At 36.2% G+C, this 23,754-nt stretch overlaps 1 protein-coding gene across 7 annotated transcripts in view; it reads right to left on the bottom strand.

Moving 5' to 3' along the window:
• Nucleotides 1-3,556: 3,556 nt before the first annotated feature.
• EDEM3 (ER degradation enhancing alpha-mannosidase like protein 3) overlaps nucleotides 3,557-23,754 on the bottom strand; it is a 72,651-nt gene continuing 52,453 nt past the window's right edge. The window contains exons 15-21 of one of the 7 annotated variants that reach the window (XM_049112157.1): nucleotides 23,591-23,745; nucleotides 22,593-22,692; nucleotides 20,112-20,303; nucleotides 18,368-18,533; nucleotides 14,751-14,936; nucleotides 13,426-13,473; nucleotides 3,557-7,541 (exon numbers count right to left, since the gene is read on the bottom strand). In XM_049112157.1, coding sequence (XP_048968114.1) covers nucleotides 7,132-7,541; nucleotides 13,426-13,473; nucleotides 14,751-14,936; nucleotides 18,368-18,533; nucleotides 20,112-20,303; nucleotides 22,593-22,692; nucleotides 23,591-23,745 — 1,257 coding nt within the window. In that variant the 3' untranslated portion in view covers nucleotides 3,557-7,131. Of the gene's footprint in view, nucleotides 7,542-13,425; nucleotides 13,474-14,750; nucleotides 14,937-18,367; nucleotides 18,534-20,111; nucleotides 20,304-22,535; nucleotides 22,693-23,590; nucleotides 23,746-23,754 lie in introns of all 7 variants that reach the window. The other 6 variants (XM_049112158.1, XM_025430077.3, XM_025430079.3 and 3 more) reach the window with 6 other exon arrangements.

Here is a 23,754-nt window from a genome sequence, read left to right on the forward strand (position 1 = left end):
GTCTAGTATATATATCTGTGTCTGGTGAGGACTCAAAAAATGGCAGCTCTTTTTATTATCAGGTCAGTGGAGAGAGCATTAGTTGTCACATTGCCTGTGAATGGAGAGCTGACGGGACGTCCTCGTGGATCATTGCAGGAACTTGAAGGAAATACTGTAGGGCTGAGTGGAGGCTTAGAGATGTATCCTGGCTGGGAGTCAGGGAACCCCCAGGAACCACAGAGGGAAGCAGCTGGGGTGAAGCTGAGTCAGTATTCCAGCCAGACCAGTTGATGGAGTGGAAATCTAAACTGGATTCAGAAGAGGAACTTCCGGGACGCCTGGATGGCTCAGCTATTGAGCGTCTGCCTTCAGCTCACATCCTGATTCGGGAATCTGGAATCGAGTCCCACATCAGGCTCCTTGTGGGGAGCCTGCTTCTCCCTCTGTCTCTGCCTCTGTCTCTCTCATGAATAAACAAATAAAATCTTTAAAAAAAAAAAAAAAGAAGTGCAAGTACATGACAAGATATTAAAAAAAAAAAAGAGAGAGAAGAGGAACTTCCGCTGCCTCAGGTCAAAGGTGTCAATGGTTGACATTAGAATTGTAGGAAGGAGAATGGATGAGGGTTTCCCACCCCCACCCCCCACCCCCATTGAACTGCCTAATTAAACCAGTAATCTCTGTTTGGAAAGCCCCATAATCACCATTTGGGACGGAAAGCCAGAAAATCTCAACAGTTGGAGGAGGTGTACATAATAAATCTAGAACTAGAGCTTGCTGAATGGTATCCTGAACATGAAGGAGTCTTCTTCCCACATTGACATTTGGAGGTTAAGGACCTGCCAGCTCAGAGGTTGCAAACTGGAGGCCTTTGTTGTGATATGTTTCAACCTGAACGGTGTTTAAGATGAGATTTCACCTAGTTTTCTGGATTTTCTCAAAGACTAGACAATAAGGTTACACTGAACCTATATTCTTCCGTAGCAAGTTTGCTGGCACCAGTTCTTTGGGGGTTTCAGATATTTCCCAGTTTTCTCCTTGAAAAAATCTCTTCTGGTTTTTGTAACACTACCCTGTCCTCATTTTCCTCCTTCCTCTCCACCTGCCCCCTTTCATTCTTGTTTTATACAAGCCTTTTCTCCAGTGCTTTAAATGCCAACAATCTCAGGGCCCTGTTTTAGATCCTCTTCTCCTCTCTGGTCCACACACCCCTCCTGATAAACCTTTGGAGTCCCAGCTATCTGCTGCTTTAGAGGAGAGAAGCCTTTCTTCCCTTCTGGGTTCTTTGGCTGGTCTAATAATTAACTTGACATAAGACAGATTGGCAAGAGAAAAGCAAATTAAATTTGGTATGAACAGGAACCCATAAAAATATGAGACTCAAATAAGTGACCAAAGCAGGCAGCTTTTTTATACCTTTTAGACAAGGAAGTAATATGTTTGTGAAGAATTAGCAAGACAAAAAGAGTTTGGACTCGGTGTAGGAAATTAGTGAACAAGTAACAACGTTTGTTTGACAACCCTCTCGACCCTAAATTCCCTTTCTGGTAATAAGGATGCCTTCTAGCCTCCTGGTACAGGGAGGGTTCCTTTCACATGGGAGATTTATTTCTTCTTTTCATGGGCACAAAGGAAGGTCAGAGTACCCTTTTTGCACTGGCTATTTCTTAAAGTAACTTTAATTCAAAATAAAATAAATCAATTTGCCAATGTGGCATATTTTGGGGTGGTGTATTCTGCTGTCCCCTCCACTGCTTATGTCCACGAGAACTTTCTGGAACACAGGGACTTGTTGAGTTGTGCAAAAGCAAAGTACAGGTGGGTTCTGGTTTATTTTTCTTTCTCCCTTTTATCCTCTAAGTGACCTGGATGGTTTTTATTCTTCAAATTATAATGCTTGTTTTGGAAACTTATGAAAGCTCAGAAAGTTACAAGGAAAGACATAGAATTCGCCTTATAATCCAGAGATAACCACGGATAATATTTTGGTTATTTACAAAGGAATTCTACGCCATGCTGATTTCCATCACCATCCTCTCACTGTAAGTTCTTTTTCTTCATAAACTCATCATCGTATTTATTTCCTCTCTTTTTCACTATGTGTTGCCCACGCCCCAGACAATGCCTAGCACACAGGAGGTGCTAAGTCTTTGTTGAATAAATGAATCTCTCTTTACGTATACAACAGAGATCATATATACACAGTCCTAGCTTTTTCTTCCTTTAGCATTATACTCCATCTTGCCACTAACTTAAGCATCTCTGTCATCTGAGACAATGAGGACTTTCTTTTATGAATTAAAAGAATCCCCAAGGGTCTATCAGTGGCCGCCCCCATTTACTTCTTCACTCTAGATGAACACTACAGACCTTGAGGCTTAGAGTAAATCAAGAGCCAAGCTTTGGGAACTATAAATGTTACTAGCAGGTAAATGCTGACACGATTCTCAACCCTTAAAATACTTAGCTTCTCTTAGTAGAGACCTCTTAAGTTTGCTTTACCCAGGAAAGAAAGGCAACCTCCCCTTCCAAGATCTTCCAAGAGATGCTGTTAGATCCTTTAAACTTTTCCTGAAATAGTAGTGCATTGTCCTCAGTGAATGGAGGTATGCTGACACAAGAATTAATGTACTGAGAACCTGAGAATGGCTGCTACCATTTCTAAAGTTCAATCCCAAATGGGGAGAAAGTGGTCAAGTGGGAAGGTAATGGCTGAGCAAAAGGTGAGCCGAAACTGTAATGGGGGTGGGAGAAGGGGTAAGGACAGAGAAAGGGAGAAGGTACCCTGAAAGAAGCATCGGCTCAGGAAATAGACCAGGGCTCTTATCCCATTGCCCAGTCACCAAATGTGGGACTTTGAGTGCGACGCTTAGAACTTCAGGTCTCAATTTGCTCATCTTTAAAGAAAGCAATTATCAATAGGTAATAGTGATTACAATTAGGCTTTTCAAGATGTCTGTGCTCACAAACTCTGGAACATACGGATAAAAGTACAGTATCACAGTATCTGAAAGTGGCTGCTAAAAGGAAGTAGCCTTGCTGGGGGGTGCCTGGGTGGCTCAGTCAGTTAAGCGTCCGCTTTTTTGGATCAGGTCATGATCTCAGGTCATGATCCCTGCATCCATCAGAGCTCCCTGCTCAGAAGCCTGCTTCTTCCTCTCCCTCTGCCGTTCCCCCCTGCTTGTGTTCTCTGTCAAATAAATAAATAAAATCTTTTAAAGATAAAAAAAATAAAAGGAAATAACCTCACTGGAATTAATAGGAGAGGTTCGGATTACTTTGGATGATGACATCAAAAGAATTTATTTTATTCAGTAAACTCAAAACATAAACATGTTATCAATATTGACACTGTGAATTATTAACTGTCTCTGCTCTGAGGGTCCCTGGCACTATTTGAGTTGTGGAACTCTTCAATGTTTATTTCTGTACCCTAAATTGTCCCCAGATTTACTCCTATGGGGTAAAATAAAAATTAAAGGGAAGACAGACCGGTGAAAAAAAAATTTTTAAAGATACCAAAGTATGAAGATAGGCACATTGATGCTAAAAACCCAAATTAAAACTAGACCAGAATATTTACATATTTTATTAAATCTTTACAATCAGTAATTATAATCAAATACACAATTATATACAAGGATTATATACATTTTGCCCAGACTTTTACATCACAGTACATAGTTTCCCTTAGAAATATTGTATACATTTATCACCAAACAATAAAATCCAACAACAGTAGTGTTACAGCACCTGTTAGTACAGACATCTTTTTCATAAATTACATCATAAGAAAATATACGGCTGTAAATTGGGCTTTTAAAAATGTCTTTTATAAAATCTGAACATACAATATTTCATTCACAGAATGTTTTTTTTTTTCTATGTTCTGACTGAAGCCTTGTGCATAAAACGACCGGTTGGAATATTTACTAAATCAGCTCCCCCCACCCCCTACCTCCCAAATTATAAGCACTATCTGACTTACTTATGCTGAGCTTCCTTTATGATGAATCTGGCATGGGGTTTGGTAAGAGAACAAATGCTGGTTTTATTGTAAAAAGGGCATTGATGGTAATTTAAATTTTTAAAAAATTCTCAAAAGAATAATTATATTAGAAATTAAAACCAGAAAGTGCACAATTTTTCATTTTACTCTCTAATACTGTGAAGGAAAAGGGAAAAGAATAATGTCAAAAAACAATTTGTTCTGAAACAATTGTACTCTTGTTGGAAGCCTATTAAAGGTTAAAAAGAAGAAGAAAAAAAAAAAAAACCCTACCCAACAAAATATCCCATCCTAAACATATCCAGTAAATTACAATTCTGTTATACCTACAACTTTATGGGAAAGTTATTGCAAATTAGGATGTATCATTTCAATGGATTTTCATAAGCAGAAAAAACTACAGCTATTTTTTAGTAGGTAAACAAGCTAAGTTTAAAACTTGAAAATACCTGAATTAAATACTTACTCTAATATCTAACTTTTCACTTTCAGATAAAATCCTTACTTGATTCCAGGTTTGTAAACATTGTATAAATCCTTCTTAGTCAAACAATTTTTATGGCTGTGGTGATCACTTCAGCTCTGTTTCTATGCAGTCAACATTTAACTGAGGTAGACCAGATGTTTCTAAAATTCAAGGTCTCACAGAGTCCCCTGAATATTTAGGAAGTAAATAAAATGTCTATCAAAGGTATTTAAAAAACAAAACATTAAAAAAAAAAAACACCTAATGCTGTTGGAATTTTTTAATGAACTCAAAAGCAACTTCATGGCAGTATGTCGAGTAAGAATGTGGAGTTAATGATAATGCTGGGAGTTTTGAAGCTGAACATTATACCTTCTTAACTAGGGAAAAAACTAAGTATGATCCCTTCTGGGTGTTAAGTATAATTTGTTTAATTTTTTTCCTTTTTTTTTTTTTTTTTTAAAGGATTCAGTTCTCTAAAAAAGTTAACAATTTGCTTCTAGACTTTAATGAATGGCAACAACTCCCCCTAATGGCCAAAGGCAGGGAGAGTGAGCTGGCTCTGTATACCATGAGGTCTTTGCTGGGGGAAAAAATTGTGTTGTTGTTAACTTAGAAAAGTTGGGTTTAGACAACAATGGCTCTGAGCTACAAATACAAAATCAAATCAATGTATATAAGGCTTCTGTAATAAAAGTCTTAGAGGAACATCTGCTCCTTTTCTCCAAGCCCCAGTCCTATAAATCAAGGCAAGTCAAGTAATTAAGCTTCAGCTATTTTGGCAGCTTTGCAATTAGTATGAACAAAGCACTATGTCTATCCTTCCATATACTGTATGTATTATAGTTCTATCTTCTTACACCAAATTTCACATGCAGAAAGACTAAAATATCCATTTTAGTGTCAGGTTTAATTAAGGGCCAATAAAGGTCTTATAATACTACTCTTCCCCATCCCTCCCCCCAAAAAAAGTGAATTCTCTATTAGTTTTATTACTCACTGACCCAATTACATTTAGCTGGAATTTTTGAAAGCAGCTATTTATCTTCTTATAAAAGAATATGTTTACCTGGGATCTAAGACATACTGTACATGAATATACATAACTACAATACAGCACTGTTCTTTCAACAGCTCCATATACAGTTTAAGTTCATCAGTACCTCAAAACTGTGTTTTAAGAAAAGATTATTATGTAATGTCATGGTAAAGAGAAAGAAAATTAAGTCTCACAAATACTCCTTTAGAACTGATTTAGGTAAGTTTAAAAAATAAATAAAAATGAGTAAAACCATGATTTCAACTACAGGGCTGTCTACAGGATATCAACAACAGTTTTTAAAACTTAAATGAGGCCAGCACCAGACTGCCAACCACCACCCCCCCCAACCCAAAAAAGGAAACTAAATTCTCATTCCGCTGTATGGCTATATGTTAGTTGCTACTGTGTAAGTTTCTTACACAGGTTACCATAGATTAATTTTCAAGTCCATATCAGAAGGAATATCTGTTAAAAAAATTCTTTTAAACAAACCTTAAAAACCATGATTCAACAGAAAATGTGACAGACTCAGGTGCAACTTTAGAAACCATAGTTTCAAAGAAGAAAAATAGTAGTTTCCCTAGGATTTTTAGATCACTACCACAGTTTTATTATGGCTCCCTAAGATAGAAAAATGGAACAAAATGTATTCAGCTCTTGGCGATATGGCCCTTGTGGCTCAAATTGCATACTAAACATGGGATGGAGTAAGGCTGATGGCTAGAGGTAATTACCTCTAAGAGAAATGAACTGGAAAAGATTTATAATTTACCCGACAAGGATAGAACTTTAAGTTCCATTTCAGAGTAGTCACGGCTTTCCCTACGGAAGGCCCAATGGCAAGTTCATATTACATTATAGTTTCTCCCTTGTTCCATTTTTCTTAAGTATTAAGTAACCAATTTCCATAATATATTATATGACCTTTTTACCTGGTCCCAATGATTAACCTTTATGCAGAGAACTCACTGAGAAAGTATACTGGCTTCACCTTTGGTTTAAATGAAAAGGACATTGTTAAGAGAGAAAAAAAATCAAGTCATCTTGATCATTTGTTACACAATGAAGCAAGTGAAAGTGATGAGCAAAGGCTGTCTTCACCATAAATGTATTTGCTTCATAACCACTTAGGTCACTTTGAGTGTTTCTGTGAAGGCAGCATAACCAGAATGTCTACAATACTCACTTGTCTTTCCCCAAAAGAGCCTCTAACACCCAAACCAAGAAAGCCGAGCTTCCTTTAATTAGAAAGCTATACAAATTTCTATTTTCCACTCTACTATTAACTGAATTTGTTTCTTGTCTACCCAGAGACTGCAGAAATCTGGTTCCTAGGAATGCCCAGCAATCTTTTTCCTGGCCTGAGGTGCTTGCAGGGTGGTGCGATGCTGTCATGGGGTGGGGATCGGGGTGGGGGAGGGACTGTGAGTTTCCATTTTGGATGGGACAGTTTTAAGCAAGGTCAGTTCTAACACAGCATGCTCCAGATTCCTATAACTATCTCAGTCAGAACGTGGTTGCTCATCACCATACTTAAAGACTCCCATTAGAGAGCCTGCTTAGTTTCAGGGTGTCTGTGAACCACAGTTTGCCTCTTCTTTTTAAATACCTACCATCAGATTTTTTAGTGAGTCATAGTTCGTCTTTCTCCATCATTTCAAATGCTTCTATATCTTCATTCCAGTCTGCTAATATGGAGTCTATAGGCTGGACCTTTTTACCCCAGCTAACATTAGGATTGGAATCTTCTTCGGTTTCTGATTGTTCTTGAAGTTGGTTATCTAAATCTGTACATTCACCATCAAGACTTGTAGTCTCATGGTTTTCTACGGGGTTAGAATTCTGTTCAGAAGCAGAAACACTTGCAGCATTGTCTGTATCTGTTGGAGATGATGATTCTGGTTGTGAGTTTAGAGAACTTTCCTCAGGAGACTCTTGATCCACCAAATCAACCTCCTGAGAACTTGATGTAATCTGTTCAGCACTCTGATTCTGAGAATCATTTTCAGAGGATGGTTGTTCTTCATTTTCCATTTCAGGATCTGTATATGAAAGAAATAAGCTTCATGCTACTTTCCCACTCAAAATATTTACTATTGTAGCTAAGAGCATACTGGTTTTTGCAATAAAATGAAGAAATAAAAGAGAAAGAAAAGCATGTTAACACAGAACAGTGAACACTAATGCTGAAGAGTAAAAGCCTTACAAAATGTAATCACATTTTTCCTGTATATGCATTTTGTAAAATGTGACAGTACAAAATAAATGTTCTTCCAAACTGAAAGGAATGACTCTAATAACTGTTTCAATGCCTTCAACGGGATTAGTAAACGCCAAGAAATACACTAAATAATATTACTAAAGTGCATATAAATTTACACTATATGTCTAAAATTTATTATTAAATATCTAAATTCAAAAAAGCTGGTACATGAGAACATATGAAATAGAATAAATTTTAAACAACACTATCATCACTATATTTTAAGACAATATTCTTTTAAAAGGGGCAATTCCCACTCAGTAAGCCATGAAAATGCCAATAATACAAAATTTTGGATGATCTGAGGGTATTAATATGGTTAGATAAAATATTTTCATAAAGACAAGTAAGAACTGAGATTATTTACAAAACTTGTATTTGTTATTGTAGGTCTATAAATTATAAGATATCATTTTAAAATCCACTGGAAGGCTGAATAGTAGGCTAAACCTCTTGTAATGAATATACAGTGAAACCACTAAAGGCATTCTACTTAGGGTTCCTGCAAGAAAGCACACGCATCGCAATGATGCATTGCAATGATGCGCCACATCCTCCTCTGTCTCTGTAGGCAGTAGTCAGCAAATAGGTCCTGAGTGTCCTCTCTCTGTGTGGCAGGCACTGTACAAAGTGCTAGGGATAAATGAGGCAAAACCAAACACCAGTCCTACCTTTACAGATCTTTTAGTCCAGTTGGGGAAACCATTTACAAATAATCACAAAAAATAAATAGACAGCTCTAACTGTAACATGTTTTACATTGCTAGGAAAGCTTACAGGGAATAGGAAAGAATAAGGACAGTTGAGGTTTTACTTCAGAAAGTGACACTTGAGCTGAGATTTAAAACATAATTAGCCAAAGAAGGAAGGGGAGATGGACATATCCTAAAACTAGAAAAGCTAAAGGAAACAGGCATGCAGGAAGGTACAAACAGGGGCATTTATGTATACCCTGGTTAAGTAGGATTACCTGACTAGGGAAGTACAAATTCTTGGGGGCTGGGGGAGTCCCCACATTCTCTTTCTCTTCTAGGTTGTGGAAAAGGTATACTTTAATTCAACAATTAGGAAGGCCATTGTGGGGACCAAAGAAGAGAGAGCAGGAGCTGGCTGCTTCACATTCATTTACACTAGGCTATTCTAAGTTCAAGGGAGAACAAAAAGAAAAACCTTCAAGTTTTCTTCTAGATTGTATTAATCTAGTTAGGAAGTATAGGAAAAGGTGTATGTAGTACTGTCTCATCTAGTAATAAAAATCGTGCTTTTGGCAAAAAATTACCCTAGAGACATATATTATGTAATATTATTTTGGAAATCTAGCTACTATATAATAGGATAAGAAAAAAGAAGAGTCCGTGTAAATATAGGAAAAGAATAGATCAAATTTTATTTTCAGACTGTGTCGTATATACTTAAACTCAAAGCAACTGTTAATTTTTTAAAATACCATTAATATGATAAAGGAACTTGATAAAGAGTGTAAAAGTAAGACAAGAAAATAACCTCTCTATAGTAACAACTGGTTAGAAATAAAATTAAGTACCTTTTTCATAATAAACATAAAAACTAAAACAATTACATTATGGAAGGTACAAGACCTACATTACTTAATACCATAAAATTTCAATGAAAACATAAAACAAGGGACACCTGGGTGGCTCAGCGGTTGAGTGTCTGCTCAGGGTGTGATCCCAGAGTGCCCAGATCGAGTCCCACATCGGGCTCCTTGCAGGGAGCCTACTTTTTCCTCTGCCTGTGTCTCTGCCTGTCTCTCTATCTCTCATGAATAAGTAAATAAAATCTTAAAAATAATAATTTGTATAAAAAAAGAAAACAAAACAAGATCTGATGACATTTACAGATAAGTGTATGTTTCTGCATGGCAAGCCTTAATATTTAACAAAAGTTTCCTATTTATATGTAAAGCATATAACCACACAATTCCAAAATGAACCCCATTTCTACTTGTCTTGTTTTCTTTTGGGGTGAGACAGAACTATTCAGAAGTTCCTATGGAAGACTATATATCAAAGAAAAGTCAAAAAGTTTTGAAAAGAGTGAGAAGAGAGTTGCCTTATCAGGTAACAAAATGCACTCAAAACAGCCAACTTTTATTATTGGCATAGGAGTAAACAGATTAGTGGAAAAGAAGAGCAAGTCTGGAGACAGAGGAGATACTAAGACTATCTGATATATAGCAAAGAGGCAGCAATCAGGAAAATAAAGATGATAGAGAAACAAAAGCAAGGAAGGAGTTAGAGTGTGCCACACTGCTTCACATCTTTATTCTAAGGTGTGGGTTAGCACCCAGTATGGAGTATCATAGTCCTTAGAGCATTAACAACTACATCATTAAATTCAGGAATGGTGTATTAGAAACACAGGAAGCAAAACAAGAATGGAAAAAAGTCTCAAGATAAAAAGACAAGAAAATTATTAAGTTTTAATAATAAAAGGACAGGGATGCCTGGGTGGCTCAACGGTTAAACACCTGCCTTCAGCTCAGGGCGTGATCCCAGAGTCCCGGGATCGAGTCCCGTATTGGGCATGGAGCCTGCTTCTCCCTCTGCCTGTCTCTGCCTCTCTTTCTCTCTCTCTCTCTCTGTGTGTGTGTCTCTCATGAATAAATTTTTAAAAATATTTTAATAATAATAATAATAATAGTAATAATAATAGGACGGGGAGCCTTGGCAAAGACTTAAGAGACTGGACGTTCTACATTCATTCATTCATCTGTACAGCCAGCATTTGTTGAAAGCAAGGATTATAGAGATGAGAGCAGGTAAAGAAGCAGGATATAATGAATGTCAAAGTAGAACTATATTAAAAAGACCCTTGGGGCACCTGGGTGCCGCAGTTGGTTGAGCACCCGACTCTTGGTTTTGGCTCAAGGTCGTGATCTCAAGGTCCTGAGATCAAGCCCCATGTTGGGCTCTGTGCTCAGCGCAGAGTCTGCTTAAGACTCTCCTTCCTTCTCCCTCTGCACCCCCCTCACTCTCTAAAATTAGTAAATCTTTTTTTAAAAGACACCCTTAAATTTTACTTAGGAGAGTAAGAGAAAATTCCACAAAATATGGTGTTTAAACTGGATATGTAAGATGGCTACATGTCCTCAAAGAGGAAATGGGCCATGGGAGTGGGGATAGGGATTGATAAGCATTTCAGTAAAGGGAAGAGATATGCAAACACAAAAATGCACAAGAAAACATGCCAGGTTGTAGAAGGGGTACAGGTATCAATTTGGCTTAAGAATTTTTCAGATGCTCCTTTCCAGGCAAAGAGGTCTTCTGCATACATGCTAAATTTTGCAGTTCAACTTTAGAGGCAGATTGACCCCAGTCAAGTTCAGTGAGGGCAAATCTTAGGAAAAATAACACTGCTAGACTTAAATAGCAGTTCAAACCATGGGACTTTTATTTCCCTCATTTTCTCTGTCTACCTCTTTATTAGGTAGATATAAATACAGGAGTAACCCTGAAAACGTCTGTCTACAGCTCTCAAGGCACCATAGGCCTATACTGTAAACTGCAAGCATGATAATGTATGAAAACTTTAAAATTATGATTCTTTTCCCCTTGAAAATACTATTGAGAAAAGGAAATTGACCCTTAATTATAAACTTAAATTAACTAAATTTGGATCTAAACGCAACAGCACTGTGTCTTTGTTGGTGAGCACAGGGTTAGAATAATTCTTGAAATTTGAAAAGACAGGACACATGAGAGACAGGATAATAAAACTTCTGTGAAGAGCTCAACTTTTAGAAGTATGACTGGTTTGACCTGAGGAAGCAACATTTCCACATGATAAATTACTAATGCTTGACTTCTGAAGAAGAATGTGTAGTAAGATATCTGAACATTTTTGCTAGCAGATAGGACTACTGCAGATATTTCTGTATTAATGGCTGAGACTTATCGTCTGAATAAGAAGGTGAGAGTGGAAGTGGGGGGCTTGTTCTGGGGCTTCTATTTTCTGTATCAATTATGTGGGAAGAACTGCTCAATGAAAACTGTGTAACTTTATAAAGGAAGTATGTATTTGTGGACTGAGATTTTTAAAAGGCAATCTGGAGGGCATATTACTGTTCTGATTTTAAGGATGCTAATTATATTACATAATCCTAATACCCTTGATGGCATAATATGGTTCATACATATCTGGGAAATTAAAAAAAAAAGAGAGAGAGATAGAGAGAGATGCCTTCTTCATGTTGTTCAGTGCTTCTCAAAGTGTAGCTGATGCATTCACCTGGGATGCTTGTTTACAATTTCAGATTCTGGACCCCTGCCTTCAGAGTGTCTGATTTAATATTCTGGAGTAAGACTCTGGAATCTATGCTTGTAAAGAATGCACTAGCTGATGCTGATGCAGAAATAAAACAATGGGGCATGCAGTAATGGCACAGGATAAATTAATGATAACCACTACAGACATCAACTTCTTAGGATATTTTCCTAAGTGAATCAAGTAGTTGATTTAATAAAACTATTATTGAGTTTTCATTACACTGGTAATTTTGTTACATTGATTTTGTTAATATAGTTGTACAGTTCTTGAAAGAGCTACACAAAAAGAGGAGTTTTTAGATTTGTCAAAAGATCACTTGTAACAGAATCACAGTTTACTAAATTTAGACTAGCAAAACTTTAAAAAATATATCATTTAAAATAAAGCCCTTTTACTGCACAGTCCTTAAAAGAATACTGTTCAGATTATATTTTTCATACAGTAATTCCTCCCCCCTTTGCCATAGTTTCCCTTTCTGATGTTTCAGTTACCCACAGTTAACTGGGGTCGGAAAACAAATGATCCTCCTCCTGACACAGCATCAGAAAGTCAATAGCAGCCTAACGCTAGGTCACAATGCCTATATCATTGCCCTCACTTCATCTCACCACATAGCATTTTATCATCTCACATCACCACAAGAAGAAGGATGGGTATAGTCTAAGAAGATATTTTAAGAAAGACCAGAGCCACATAAATCTCATTAAAGCATATTGTTGTAACTGTTCTATTTTATTAAGTTATTGTTATTAACCTTTTATTGTACTTAACTTATAAATTAAACTTTATTAGAGGTATGTATGCATAGGAAAACATGGTATATATACAGAACAATATGCTATCCGGTTTCAGGCACCTACTGAGGGGTCTTGGATATATCCTCAATGGATGAGGTGGGAGGGGAAGACTACCTGTAGCAGAATTTATCTTTTCTCTTATTCTTTCTCTGGCGTGAGAAGCACATACTTTACTATGACCTCGTAGTCCTAATCCCATGCACCCCTACACACATATGAGTTTTTAAAACAAGCTGATATTTTATAACTTTATATTCATATAAAAATGATCAAAAGTGATACATGCCAAAACGTCTTTGTTAGACTGACTCTTACATGGACTAGTGAATTCATCTATTCTATGGATATTTAATTCATAGGGTTTGTTATGATAGGATCAATAAAGAATTATTATTGTGGGATAGCTGACATGAAAATAATCTAATTACATTAAACCAGATATTATCATGGTATGCACTGAAACAAAATTATATATATTTATATATTTGTACATGCATGTGTGTGTATACACACATACACAGACATATATATATATATATATATATAATTTAAAGCTTATTAATACAAGATACTTACTACTATTAATAATGTAGCTTGGAATCATTTTACCTTTTAATATTGCTGCTGAAATTCCAATGGTAGCACAAAACAGGGGGGAAAAAAGCAAAGGCATTAAAGAGTTATATGGAATAATAATTTGCCTGTTTTTGAGTGCCTAAATGCATATAAGTAGGAAAGAAGATCTAAGTGAGAAAAAGGACTCAGGGAAAAAAACTAGTCAGGAACACAGGAAGATTTAAGATCAGAAATCCTTTCAATTCTGTTTCCATCTATACACCCTTACATTCATCCTACTCACTTCATTGCTCTTAAATAGTAGACATGTGAAAGAATCTCAAAGAAGAATAAAATGTTACAAGAAGACAACAAAACACTGATTTGGCTGGCACTAGATTATCGCTAAACTTTTTTTACTATTTTACTTGGAAGTTACACTGAATTGAATCTATTTCCTACCTAGCTGTCAAATAAACATCCCAAGGGATTCAACAGCCTTGCACAAATCCCAAGATTTCAGCCATGTACACCTGTAATGAGAGAAGTACAGTTCTCTCTCCAGGGGCTCCAGTGGATAAGAAGGACTGCTCCCAAATGTTGGATGGCAGTCTATGTCTGATGGTTCACTTTCCCTCACTTCTCCACTATCCCTGGGCTTTGTAAAACCAAGACAGAGTACTACTCTTACTAGTAAGAGTACTAATAAGACCTTGCATTTGTACGAAAATTTGTATTTCCAACAGCTTTTAAATTACTAACAAATATTTTGGCCTAGAGAAGATTATATATTGTCATGAATTAAGGCATGCTACCCTGGTCTTCAGGCAACACCCAGTTGTAACTCTTGTAACTTATAAATCCCTATGTGATAAACTTACACCTCAGTGGATAAAGCTGCTAGATTTTTACTGCCTTCACCAAGACAGTGGTCATTTGATTATTGGTGTCCTGCTACTATTATATTGTATACAATACCATTTGATATAATCTCTTTATTCTTTGTAAAAGAAATGTAAGATGTAGTATCAGTAGAATTGAATGGTGAATATTTGTGGATGTTTAAATGAACTCTCTTGATATATTAGCTGTATTTTTATCACTGGTCAGAACCATAGCAAAAGTGATAAATTACATATAAAAAATATAATTCTAAAACCATCCTAAGTCAGCAAAGCAAAATAAATGTTTTATAACCTTTATTTCCAAAAGAAAACTATATTTTGAAACCATCTTCTGTTTTACCAGTGAACCGAAAGTAACTTTTTGTAATCCATTTTTGTTATCAAAGGAGTAAAATGAATGCTGTATTAAAAAAACACACACAATTTTTTTTTTAATCCTACCTCTATCTTTTGCTTTGTCAGAAAGGAGTACTTCCACCTCCTCATATTCCCGGATGGCATCCAATATGATACTTCCTTCTTTACTGAATAAGAATAGCATGGGGATCTTGATGTCGTCTGTGTCTTTTCCATCACCTGCCATCTGGAACAGAGGGGCAGTATCACTGCTGCTCCCCTCATTGTCATCTAGCCAGAAAATGAATACAGCAAACATAAAAATATCTGTCCATTAAAAAGATTTATAGACCAATCTTTACTATTTTTCCCTGTTGGCAGCATTTATTTTATGCATCAAGAGTCATAAAAATGAACATACTTTTGGAGCTCACTAATTCCACTCCTAGAATTCTCATTTATCCTGAGGAAAGAACTCAAAAGAAGCAAATGATTTATGTCTAAAGTGGTTTACCAGACATTTATAATTGTGAACTGTGAACTATTATAAATTATAACTAACTGCTTGATGGAACATACAGAAAAACAGAATATTATTATTACATTAAAAAAGTAGAACAGAAAATTCTATGACTATGAACTTCCATATGCTTATGAAAAAGCCTAGAAGTAGAAACATTCAAAGACTTGGATTATAGTAACAGGACTATGAATGAAATTTATTGTTGTTTAAGAATTCCTTTAATGGCATTTACCAAACTACTAATTGATAGTTACTGTTTACATACGGTTCACAAAGAAGGAGGATGACTGAGGTTTTTCCTCTGCAAGTTGAGGTGACTACTACTTTTACTTTACACCGCTGAGGTAACTGCAGTAGGGAGGCTAAATACTATTTTCCTGGGTGGGCCAGTCATGCCCACCTCTAATTGCACGTGCCAGATGAAGCCCGCCTGTCCCTTCTCAGAGAGCTTATTCTGATGGGTCCTGTTAAGTGGAGAATACCACATAGGACCTGCCTCCTTAGTGATAACTGATTGGACAAAGCATGGCCACCTGACTCTCAGTCTCTCTGGAGGACCTGGAAGTGGCACACAGGGTTGTTTCAGTTAGCAGTGGATGGTGACCTAGTAAGGTGACAGACTCATTGGCTGAGGCTGCAAGTTTAGGGTGACCTTTTTGGAACTAATGAGCAGAGAGGGAGCAAGTTGGTGACAAGCTGGAGAATGAAGCAGAACTGCAAAGAGATGTCAAGAAGACAGTAGAAAAACCCAGAGATGAGAAAGATGTGAAAAACGCTATCATGGTTACTGATGATTTTTGCTCAGCTGAACTTCTTATTCTTGCATTCAATTAAAATAATCTGGTTCCATGTAGAAACAAACCTCCCTTCTTAAACCATCTTAAATCAATTATAGTCTCTTGCAGCCAAATGATTATTCTAAGATAATTTTTACTTTTAGTCCTTGGGATAAAACAACTAAGCCCTAATTTGCTCGTTTATATACAATGAAAACCAGCAAAACCAAACAAAATACTTGGTCAGAAACAAAAAACATAGGGAAAAGAAGTTATAATACAAGAAAATTTCCCTTTAAAAATGAAATTTCCTGAAAGTAAGGATCATTGCCTGTTATTTGTTTATCCACAGAAGTCAGTAGAGGATCCTAACAGCTATTAAAGAAAACAAACTTGACTTGACAAACCTTGCAGAGTATAAAAAATCATGAGAATTAGAGGGAAAATCTAAACTATTCCACACGTATTCCAGCCTTTTTTAAAAAATATTTTATATTTTTAAAGTCTTCATAAAGAGGTATTCAAAATGGTTGTGTTGACAAGCTATTAAATTCTTCAAAAGAAATCTCAGTGTGGAAAATAACCAAGGATGGAGAGATGATTTAGGTTGGACATCAGCAGCCTTTTTCTGTAATTGGGCAAAGACTGAATATTTTAGGCTATGCAGTTCTCTACTCCATTATTGTTGCTCAAAAGTAGGCACAGAAAATATTACACAAATTGGAAGATGCCTGAGTGGCTCGGTGGTTGAGCGTCTGCCTCTGGCTCAGGGTGTGATCCCTGGGTCCTGAGTTCAAGTTCCACATTGGGCTCACCATGGAGAGCCTGCTTTTCCCTCTGCCTATGTCTCTTCCCCTCTCTCTGTGTCTCTCATGAATAAATAAATAAAATCTTAAAAAAAAAAAGGAAAATATTACACAAATTGGCATGACTGTGTCCCAATAAAACTTTTATTTACAAAAACAGGCAGTGATAAGGACTTGGCCTACAGGCTTATAGTTTGCCAATTGCTGATTTAAGTTATTAAGCAGAATTTCTCCTATATACTTAGCTAATGATCTATGCACTTAATAAATCAACACTAGTACCTAAATGGGATAACCAAAAGGAATAGTAAAATAATTACTTTCACTAAAATAAATCCTAATATTTTATTTTAAATATCTTAATTATTTTCACTGAAGACAATCCTATTTTAAACACCTTAATTTTTATTTACCTTGAATTCATAAAGGAAATCTATCCTAATAAGAAAAAAAAATTCAAAAGAGATTTCCCCTGCGAGAGAAGCTATAAAAACTTAAGTTCATTATTAGGATGTGACCTCAGGTCTTCTAGTTCTTTCTGAATATAAACTATATACATAAAGCATAGAAAAATTTGGGGCACCTGCGTGGCTCAGTCAGTTAAATACCTGACTCTTGATTTCAAGCTCAGGTCATGATCTCAGGGTTGTAAGATCGAGTCCTGCATGGGGTTCCCCACTCAGTGGGGAATCTGCTTGAGATCTCTCTTTCTCTGCCCTCTCTCACCTCTGCTCTTTCTCTCTAAAAATAAATCTTAAAAAGGGAAAGAAAAATTTATATTTTCCCTGTCATAGCCTTCTTGTTATAAGTGATTTTCTATGAAAATAAAAAAGCAGAATATGCTAGTTGAAATACAGAGGTAAAATGATTTGAGTTTGTAATTTCACTGGAAAAAGACCTGAGGAAATAAGAATTTGCTTTCAACTAGGGTTTATACCTATGATATGTAAGCTATTATGCTAAGAAATTTTATATATACCTTCAAACCTTACAAACAACTAAAAGATATTACCATTTTAACTGTTCAAAAAATATTCTGAATAAACTGATAAACTAAAGCTGAGCCAAGATTACACCATGATTTTGTGGCAGAGCCAGGAACTGCACTCCAATGTATTTGACTCCAAAGCCTGCATCTTTGTGGAGGAATGGGTAGTTTTATTTTTATTTTTCTAAAGATTTTGTCTAGGGCAGCCCTGGTGGCTCAGCGGTTTAGCGTCGCCTTCAGTCCAGGGCATGATCCTGGAGACCCAGGATGGAGTCCTGCGTCCGGCTCCCTGCATGGAGCTTGCTCCTTCCTCTGCCTGTTTCTTCTTGCCCTTAAGGGGCTTTGGATCTCAAAGCACATTTTCTTATCCATGATGTTGGGTGCTTTGGGGTGCCCACCTTCACACTGTCCCTAAGTACTTGTACTAGCATTAATATACAAAAAGCCAAATCTAGACTTTAAAAAAACATATACAATACACAGAAATTAAGAGCGTCACTGGATTACCCATCCATTACGCTGTCTAGTGAAGTAAAAATAATATGAACTCTGATAAAATTTTGAAAAATACAAGGAAAAATCCTAAAAATGATCTCCTAGTCAACACAATGTCACAGAGGAGTACTCACCAATAACAATGCCACCAATGGCACCAGCATTCTGAATGTTGCGTGCCTTTTCTGCAAACATGCACTGTCCTCTTTGTATCAAAGCGATTTTTCCCATCACTGCCTCGGGGTTAGTAAGCTCTGAACAACCATTGTATGGTTTACTGCTTGCAACAAATCCTCTTGTCTGTCAGAAATAAAAGTAACTTAAATATCCTTTTATCTTCTCAAATCACTATCTAGTCAATAAAATTCACTATCTAGAGCTTTAAATAGACCTTATTTCTTTTCTAATGATAACATATTCAATATTTATTTAGAATAAGATTTTGTTTTCAACATTTTGCATATCATAGCACCAAACCAACATTTTACTGTGCTCTGCAGTTTATGCATTTTTACATAAATTACTAAATCTGATCTTTAAGACAACTCTAAGAAAAATAATACATATAATATCACCATTTAACAAATGGGGAAACTGAGACTAGGGTTTGCTCAAAGACACAATGTTAGTAAGTGGTAAAGTTGGAATCCGTAGGCAGATTCACTACATAACCATACCTACACTTAAAATAGCTGGGAACCACTTTTAAACCATCACTTGTAGCCAGAAAGATTTTTGAAAGAGGGAAAAAATGGATTTAGTCTATACAAATCCACAAGTTGTTCTTATTCCCAGAAAAATTAAATCCACCAGAAAACTGATTTTAAAGATACTAATGTAAAGATACTAATATCCCCCTCTCTCCTAGATGCAAACTCCATGAAGGTATGGACCTGCACTCTGTAAACATGACAGACAGCAAACATCTAAAATAGTGCCTGGAATATAGCTGGGACTCAAAAAAGAGTTGCTGAATGGATGAATCAATCTATAAACCTTTATAGCTTTAAAATACACACACAAAAAAGGTGTCATTTAGGGATAATGGAGTTCAAAGAGCATTGGCTTTAGATTATCAGGCTACTTGGGTCTAGTCCCAACTCTGCAACCAATCAAATGAACTTATGAACTTATGAACAAATGAACTTATGAACCTAGCAATGTAGGTCTTTGTTTCCTACTTTAAAACTAAGGAGGGATCCCTGGGTGGCGCAGCGGTTTGGCGCCTGCCTTTGGCCCAGGGCGCGATCCTGGAGACCCGGGATCGAATCCCACATCGGGCTCCCGGTGCATGGAGCCTGCTTCTCCCTTTGCCTATGTCTCTGCCTCTCTCTCTCTCTCTCTCTCTCTGTGACTATTATAAATAAATAAAAGTTAAAAAACAAACAAACAAACAAAAAAAAAAAACTAAGGAGCTGGGCCAGCTTAGTGGGTCTTCCAAGTTGGCTCAGTGGTACTATAGGGTCATGCTCTCCAAAGCCACTTGAGCTAGAACACCTTCGCTTTTACCTGTTTGTACTACGTTAAAGCTCCAAGTTAGATGTCTGTTCAGTGAAAGGTTCTACTAGTTGTTAAAAAGTAAAAAAAAAAAAAACAAAAAAACAAAAAAACATTTTTAGATAAATTAAAGGTATCAAAGAGAATAGGTCAAGATTTGGGCAGTATCTGAGCAATATTTTAAATGAAATTCTATAAGCATGTTATATACGTAAAACATGACTCAAAATTTGCAAGATATACTTTTAACTTTAATTGGGAGAGTAAATATTTGAGCTTTGAATTAAATATTAATTAAAACTACTAAATTAGACTAAGCAATTAGACAATACTTACATACTTTACATTCATTTTCAACAAGCATATTATAAGTATACACACCTCTTTATGTTTAGACAGATCCAGCCCAAACTGAGCTGGTCCAGCAGTCAATACTACCCTGCCAAAAAATGGGTGGGATACAATTTGAACAGCTCGTGGAGGCAGCTGCTGTTCTTTTTGTTGCTGACTTGACAATTCGATCATCTCCTGCATGAACCTCAAACCATCCTCAGCATCAATTGAACTAGCAGCCTAGGAAGAAAACAGATTAATTTTACCCTTTTGAAATGAAAACATTCAACTTTTTGATGTCTTAAATACTAATGTGCTATAATCTACTCTAGTATTTCCCCTTTTAGTTTCGGTCCCTATCAAATATTTATGGCCTGATTTGTCCTAAAAATATTACTTCTGGAAATATTTTCCAAAAGTAGCATTTGTAATTTTTCAACATCTCTTTCACTGTTCTACAAACTACTTCTGATATGAATTGAGAATTGGACTTCCACCAAATGCTGAAATGCTTACTTTGCTTGATTTTTCCACTGCTTCCCTTTTTAAGAAATAAACCTCATACTGACTTTGGAATTATGAACCAATAACCACACTAAATTCAAAATATATGTATCATGCATCTATTAAGATCCCAGCACTTGACTAGGAACTGGGGAGTCTTTCACTTTAAGAAGTTTATATCTAGAGTATACAACCATATAAATTTACCTCTGATAAAATTCTCAAATGGGAAAGTAGATTAGCAGCACAGACAAGGGAATGATTGAGTCTGCCAGTGTGGATCTGGGAAATATTTAGAAGGATATTTGAATTGAGTCTTGAGAGAGGAAAAGCTGAAGGCCTGACTATAGTGGAAAGAAGGTGGAATCTGACACCTAACAGGAAAAGTCCTTTGGACTTGACGGGGGTGAAATGATAACAGAGAACAGAAAGGAGTCAGGAGACAGAGAAAAGTTCAAGCCTATCTGGATATGTCTAGTTTTGGTGACTTAAGAGAATAACGTTAGGTCTATTGAAATGGCACACAAAATGGAAGAGAGTTGGACTGAGGTGGGGGCAGGAAGGGATAACTCATTCAGGTTTGGGCAGACTGAGACAGAGATGCAGACATGTATGACTGGCCGATTAAAGCTGAATTTAAGTGTAAAGTTAGAAATCAGGGTTACCTATGTATAGCTAAGAAATCATGTGTACAAAGATAGCAGCTGAACTTGTAAAAATAGATGTGACTGCTAAAGAAGAATACAGAGAAAAAAGGGTATGATCCAGATTCTTTGGTAGTGCCTATGTTGAGTGGTTGTGCCAAAAAAGGAAAGCTCCAAAGGAATCCACAAAGCAATGAACAGAAAGTAGGAAAGATGTATGTTGCTGGTACGCCCTGGAAGTCAAGAAAGGGGTATGTTCTAAAAAAAAGGGTCAGTCAACAGTTACAAAATATTCAACCAAATAAAGAGTAGGAGGCCACTGGTGGTAGGTGGTAGTTATGTCACTGGTGGCATAAGTGAAAGTAATGTAACTAGAGATGCCACTCCCACTGCTGAGAAGTGACAGTAAGTGAAACAACATAAGGAGGTAGGCAGGATACTCTTTTTTTTTTTTTAATTTTTTTTTAATTTTTATTTATTTATGATAGTCACAGAGAGAGAGAGAGAGAGAGAGGCAGAGACACAGGCAGAGGGAGAAGCAGGCTCCATGCACCGGGAGCCTGACGTGGGATTCGATCCCGGGTCTCCAGGATCGTGCCCTGGGCCAGAGGCAGGCGCTAAACCACTGCGCCACCCAGGGATCCCGGCAGGATACTCTTTAAGGAAGGATGGAAGTGACAACAGAGATGAGAAAGAAATCTGAGGGGAAACTAAGGTTGCAAGAAGGCTGAATTTGAGATTAACAGATATAGGGGACCGTTGCAGGTTGAAATTATTTAGCAAACTGTGTTTTCTCAGAATCAATGTACTAATAAGGTGAATAAGGTGAAAAATTAAAGGCCTCATGTTATGAAAGCTTTTAAAGCAAAAAACAATAGAATTTTCCCAAAAAGGCACGTTATCTTTCCTAGGCATAGACAAATACATGCAAATTTTGATTTCCATAATGAATAAAATATGTAGATTCAGTAGCTTTTTGGAAGCTAGAATACTATAAACTACAGAGATATTAAAACTAATTATTAGCTTTTAAGATTATGCTCTAAGTAAAATAGTGGAAAGACAAGGGGTTGAGAAACAGAAAAATCTGGATTTGAGCCCTACATTTGATTCTATAGATTTAAGCAAATTACCCAACCTGTTTGTGATTTGATTTGTACTATGAAGGGGTTGAATTACAGGGCTTTCCAAGATAGTTCCAAGTCCTAAAATTCGAATTTAAATCACAGATTAAGTTTTTAGAAAGCCAAATGTCATTATCTCATTAAAGTTGGTAAGACCAAAAAGGGCAAGATGGTATCTAATTAGTACAGCAATGGCTTACTTGGATTGCATGTTGAACCAACTGGACTCTCCCATCTTTGAGGTGAATCAAACTCACCCCCATCTTCTTCAAGATTTCTAAATGTTCAGGGTTAGTGGCCATGAAATCTCTGGCTCTCAGAGGGGGTTTAGCTCCACTCCTGAAACTCTCCTCTCTGCTAAAAGTAATTATAGGCAAGGCTTAAAAAACTACAAATCAGAACTGGGGAAAAACCTAAGGCAAATAAAAATAATTTTAGATATTTGCAAAATGCTATTTTTAGAACTAGTGAAACTGGAAAAGCTAGAAACAGTTATTTTCCCAAATATAACTTAGGTCATTAAGTAGTATAGCTCTCAAATATATTTTACAGTTATCAACGCATGTATGCTACCTACAAGAGTATACTAGCCATTGGCCTTATAACTATCTAAAGGTAGAAAATAGGTTGACTTGGGGATTTGTTATTATTGATTTCTTCCTTGACAAACAGGGTTTTCTCCCAATATTTTAAAAGCAAACCAATAGTTCTATCCATGAGTAATAAAACTCACTTAAAATTTTTTTTTAAATTTTTTTATTGATGGCCTTTCTAATGTAACTATTTGGGAATGAACTCATTAAGCCAAAAATTTTATTTAAAAACCAAGAATAAGCACGTCATCAAAAAATATTAAATAAAACAAAAAAGACTGTATTTTCATTAGATAGAAACTATAGATTAAAGGAAAAATACTTTCTACGTATATAAGACATGTGGAAGCATCTGACAAAACTATTCTGTAAAAATGAACTACAGAAGTTAAAAACTATTATATGCCACCCTTTGACTAATACTTAGTTCAATAAACAAAATAATCACCATAATAAATTTCCATAATAAAACAGACATTATTGTAGAATAAACTTTGCTATCTAACTTTACCGATGAATAATTTTTAATTAGTGATAACTATATACTTCAACATATTTTTGGCCTAAGTCAATATCTTTTTAGTTGTTATATGTTCCTTACATTCTATCATTTACTGACAATTAACTTTGATATGAACAAATATAAAAATAATACATCTTACACTCTGATGATGCCTCTAGGACAGCTCTTATCCACCACATTTTTCAAGGGTTCACGAATGCTCTGAGCATATAATGGGTCATTAGGGAAGAGAATCTGAGTGTTTGGACAAGTCCAATCAAAATTACTGTCATCCAGTTCTGTATATTCTGAAGTCTACAATAT

The sequence above is a fragment of the Canis lupus genome, chromosome 7 (genome assembly GCF_003254725.2).
Source record: "Canis lupus dingo isolate Sandy chromosome 7, ASM325472v2, whole genome shotgun sequence".
NCBI lineage: Eukaryota > Metazoa > Chordata > Mammalia > Carnivora > Canidae > Canis > Canis lupus.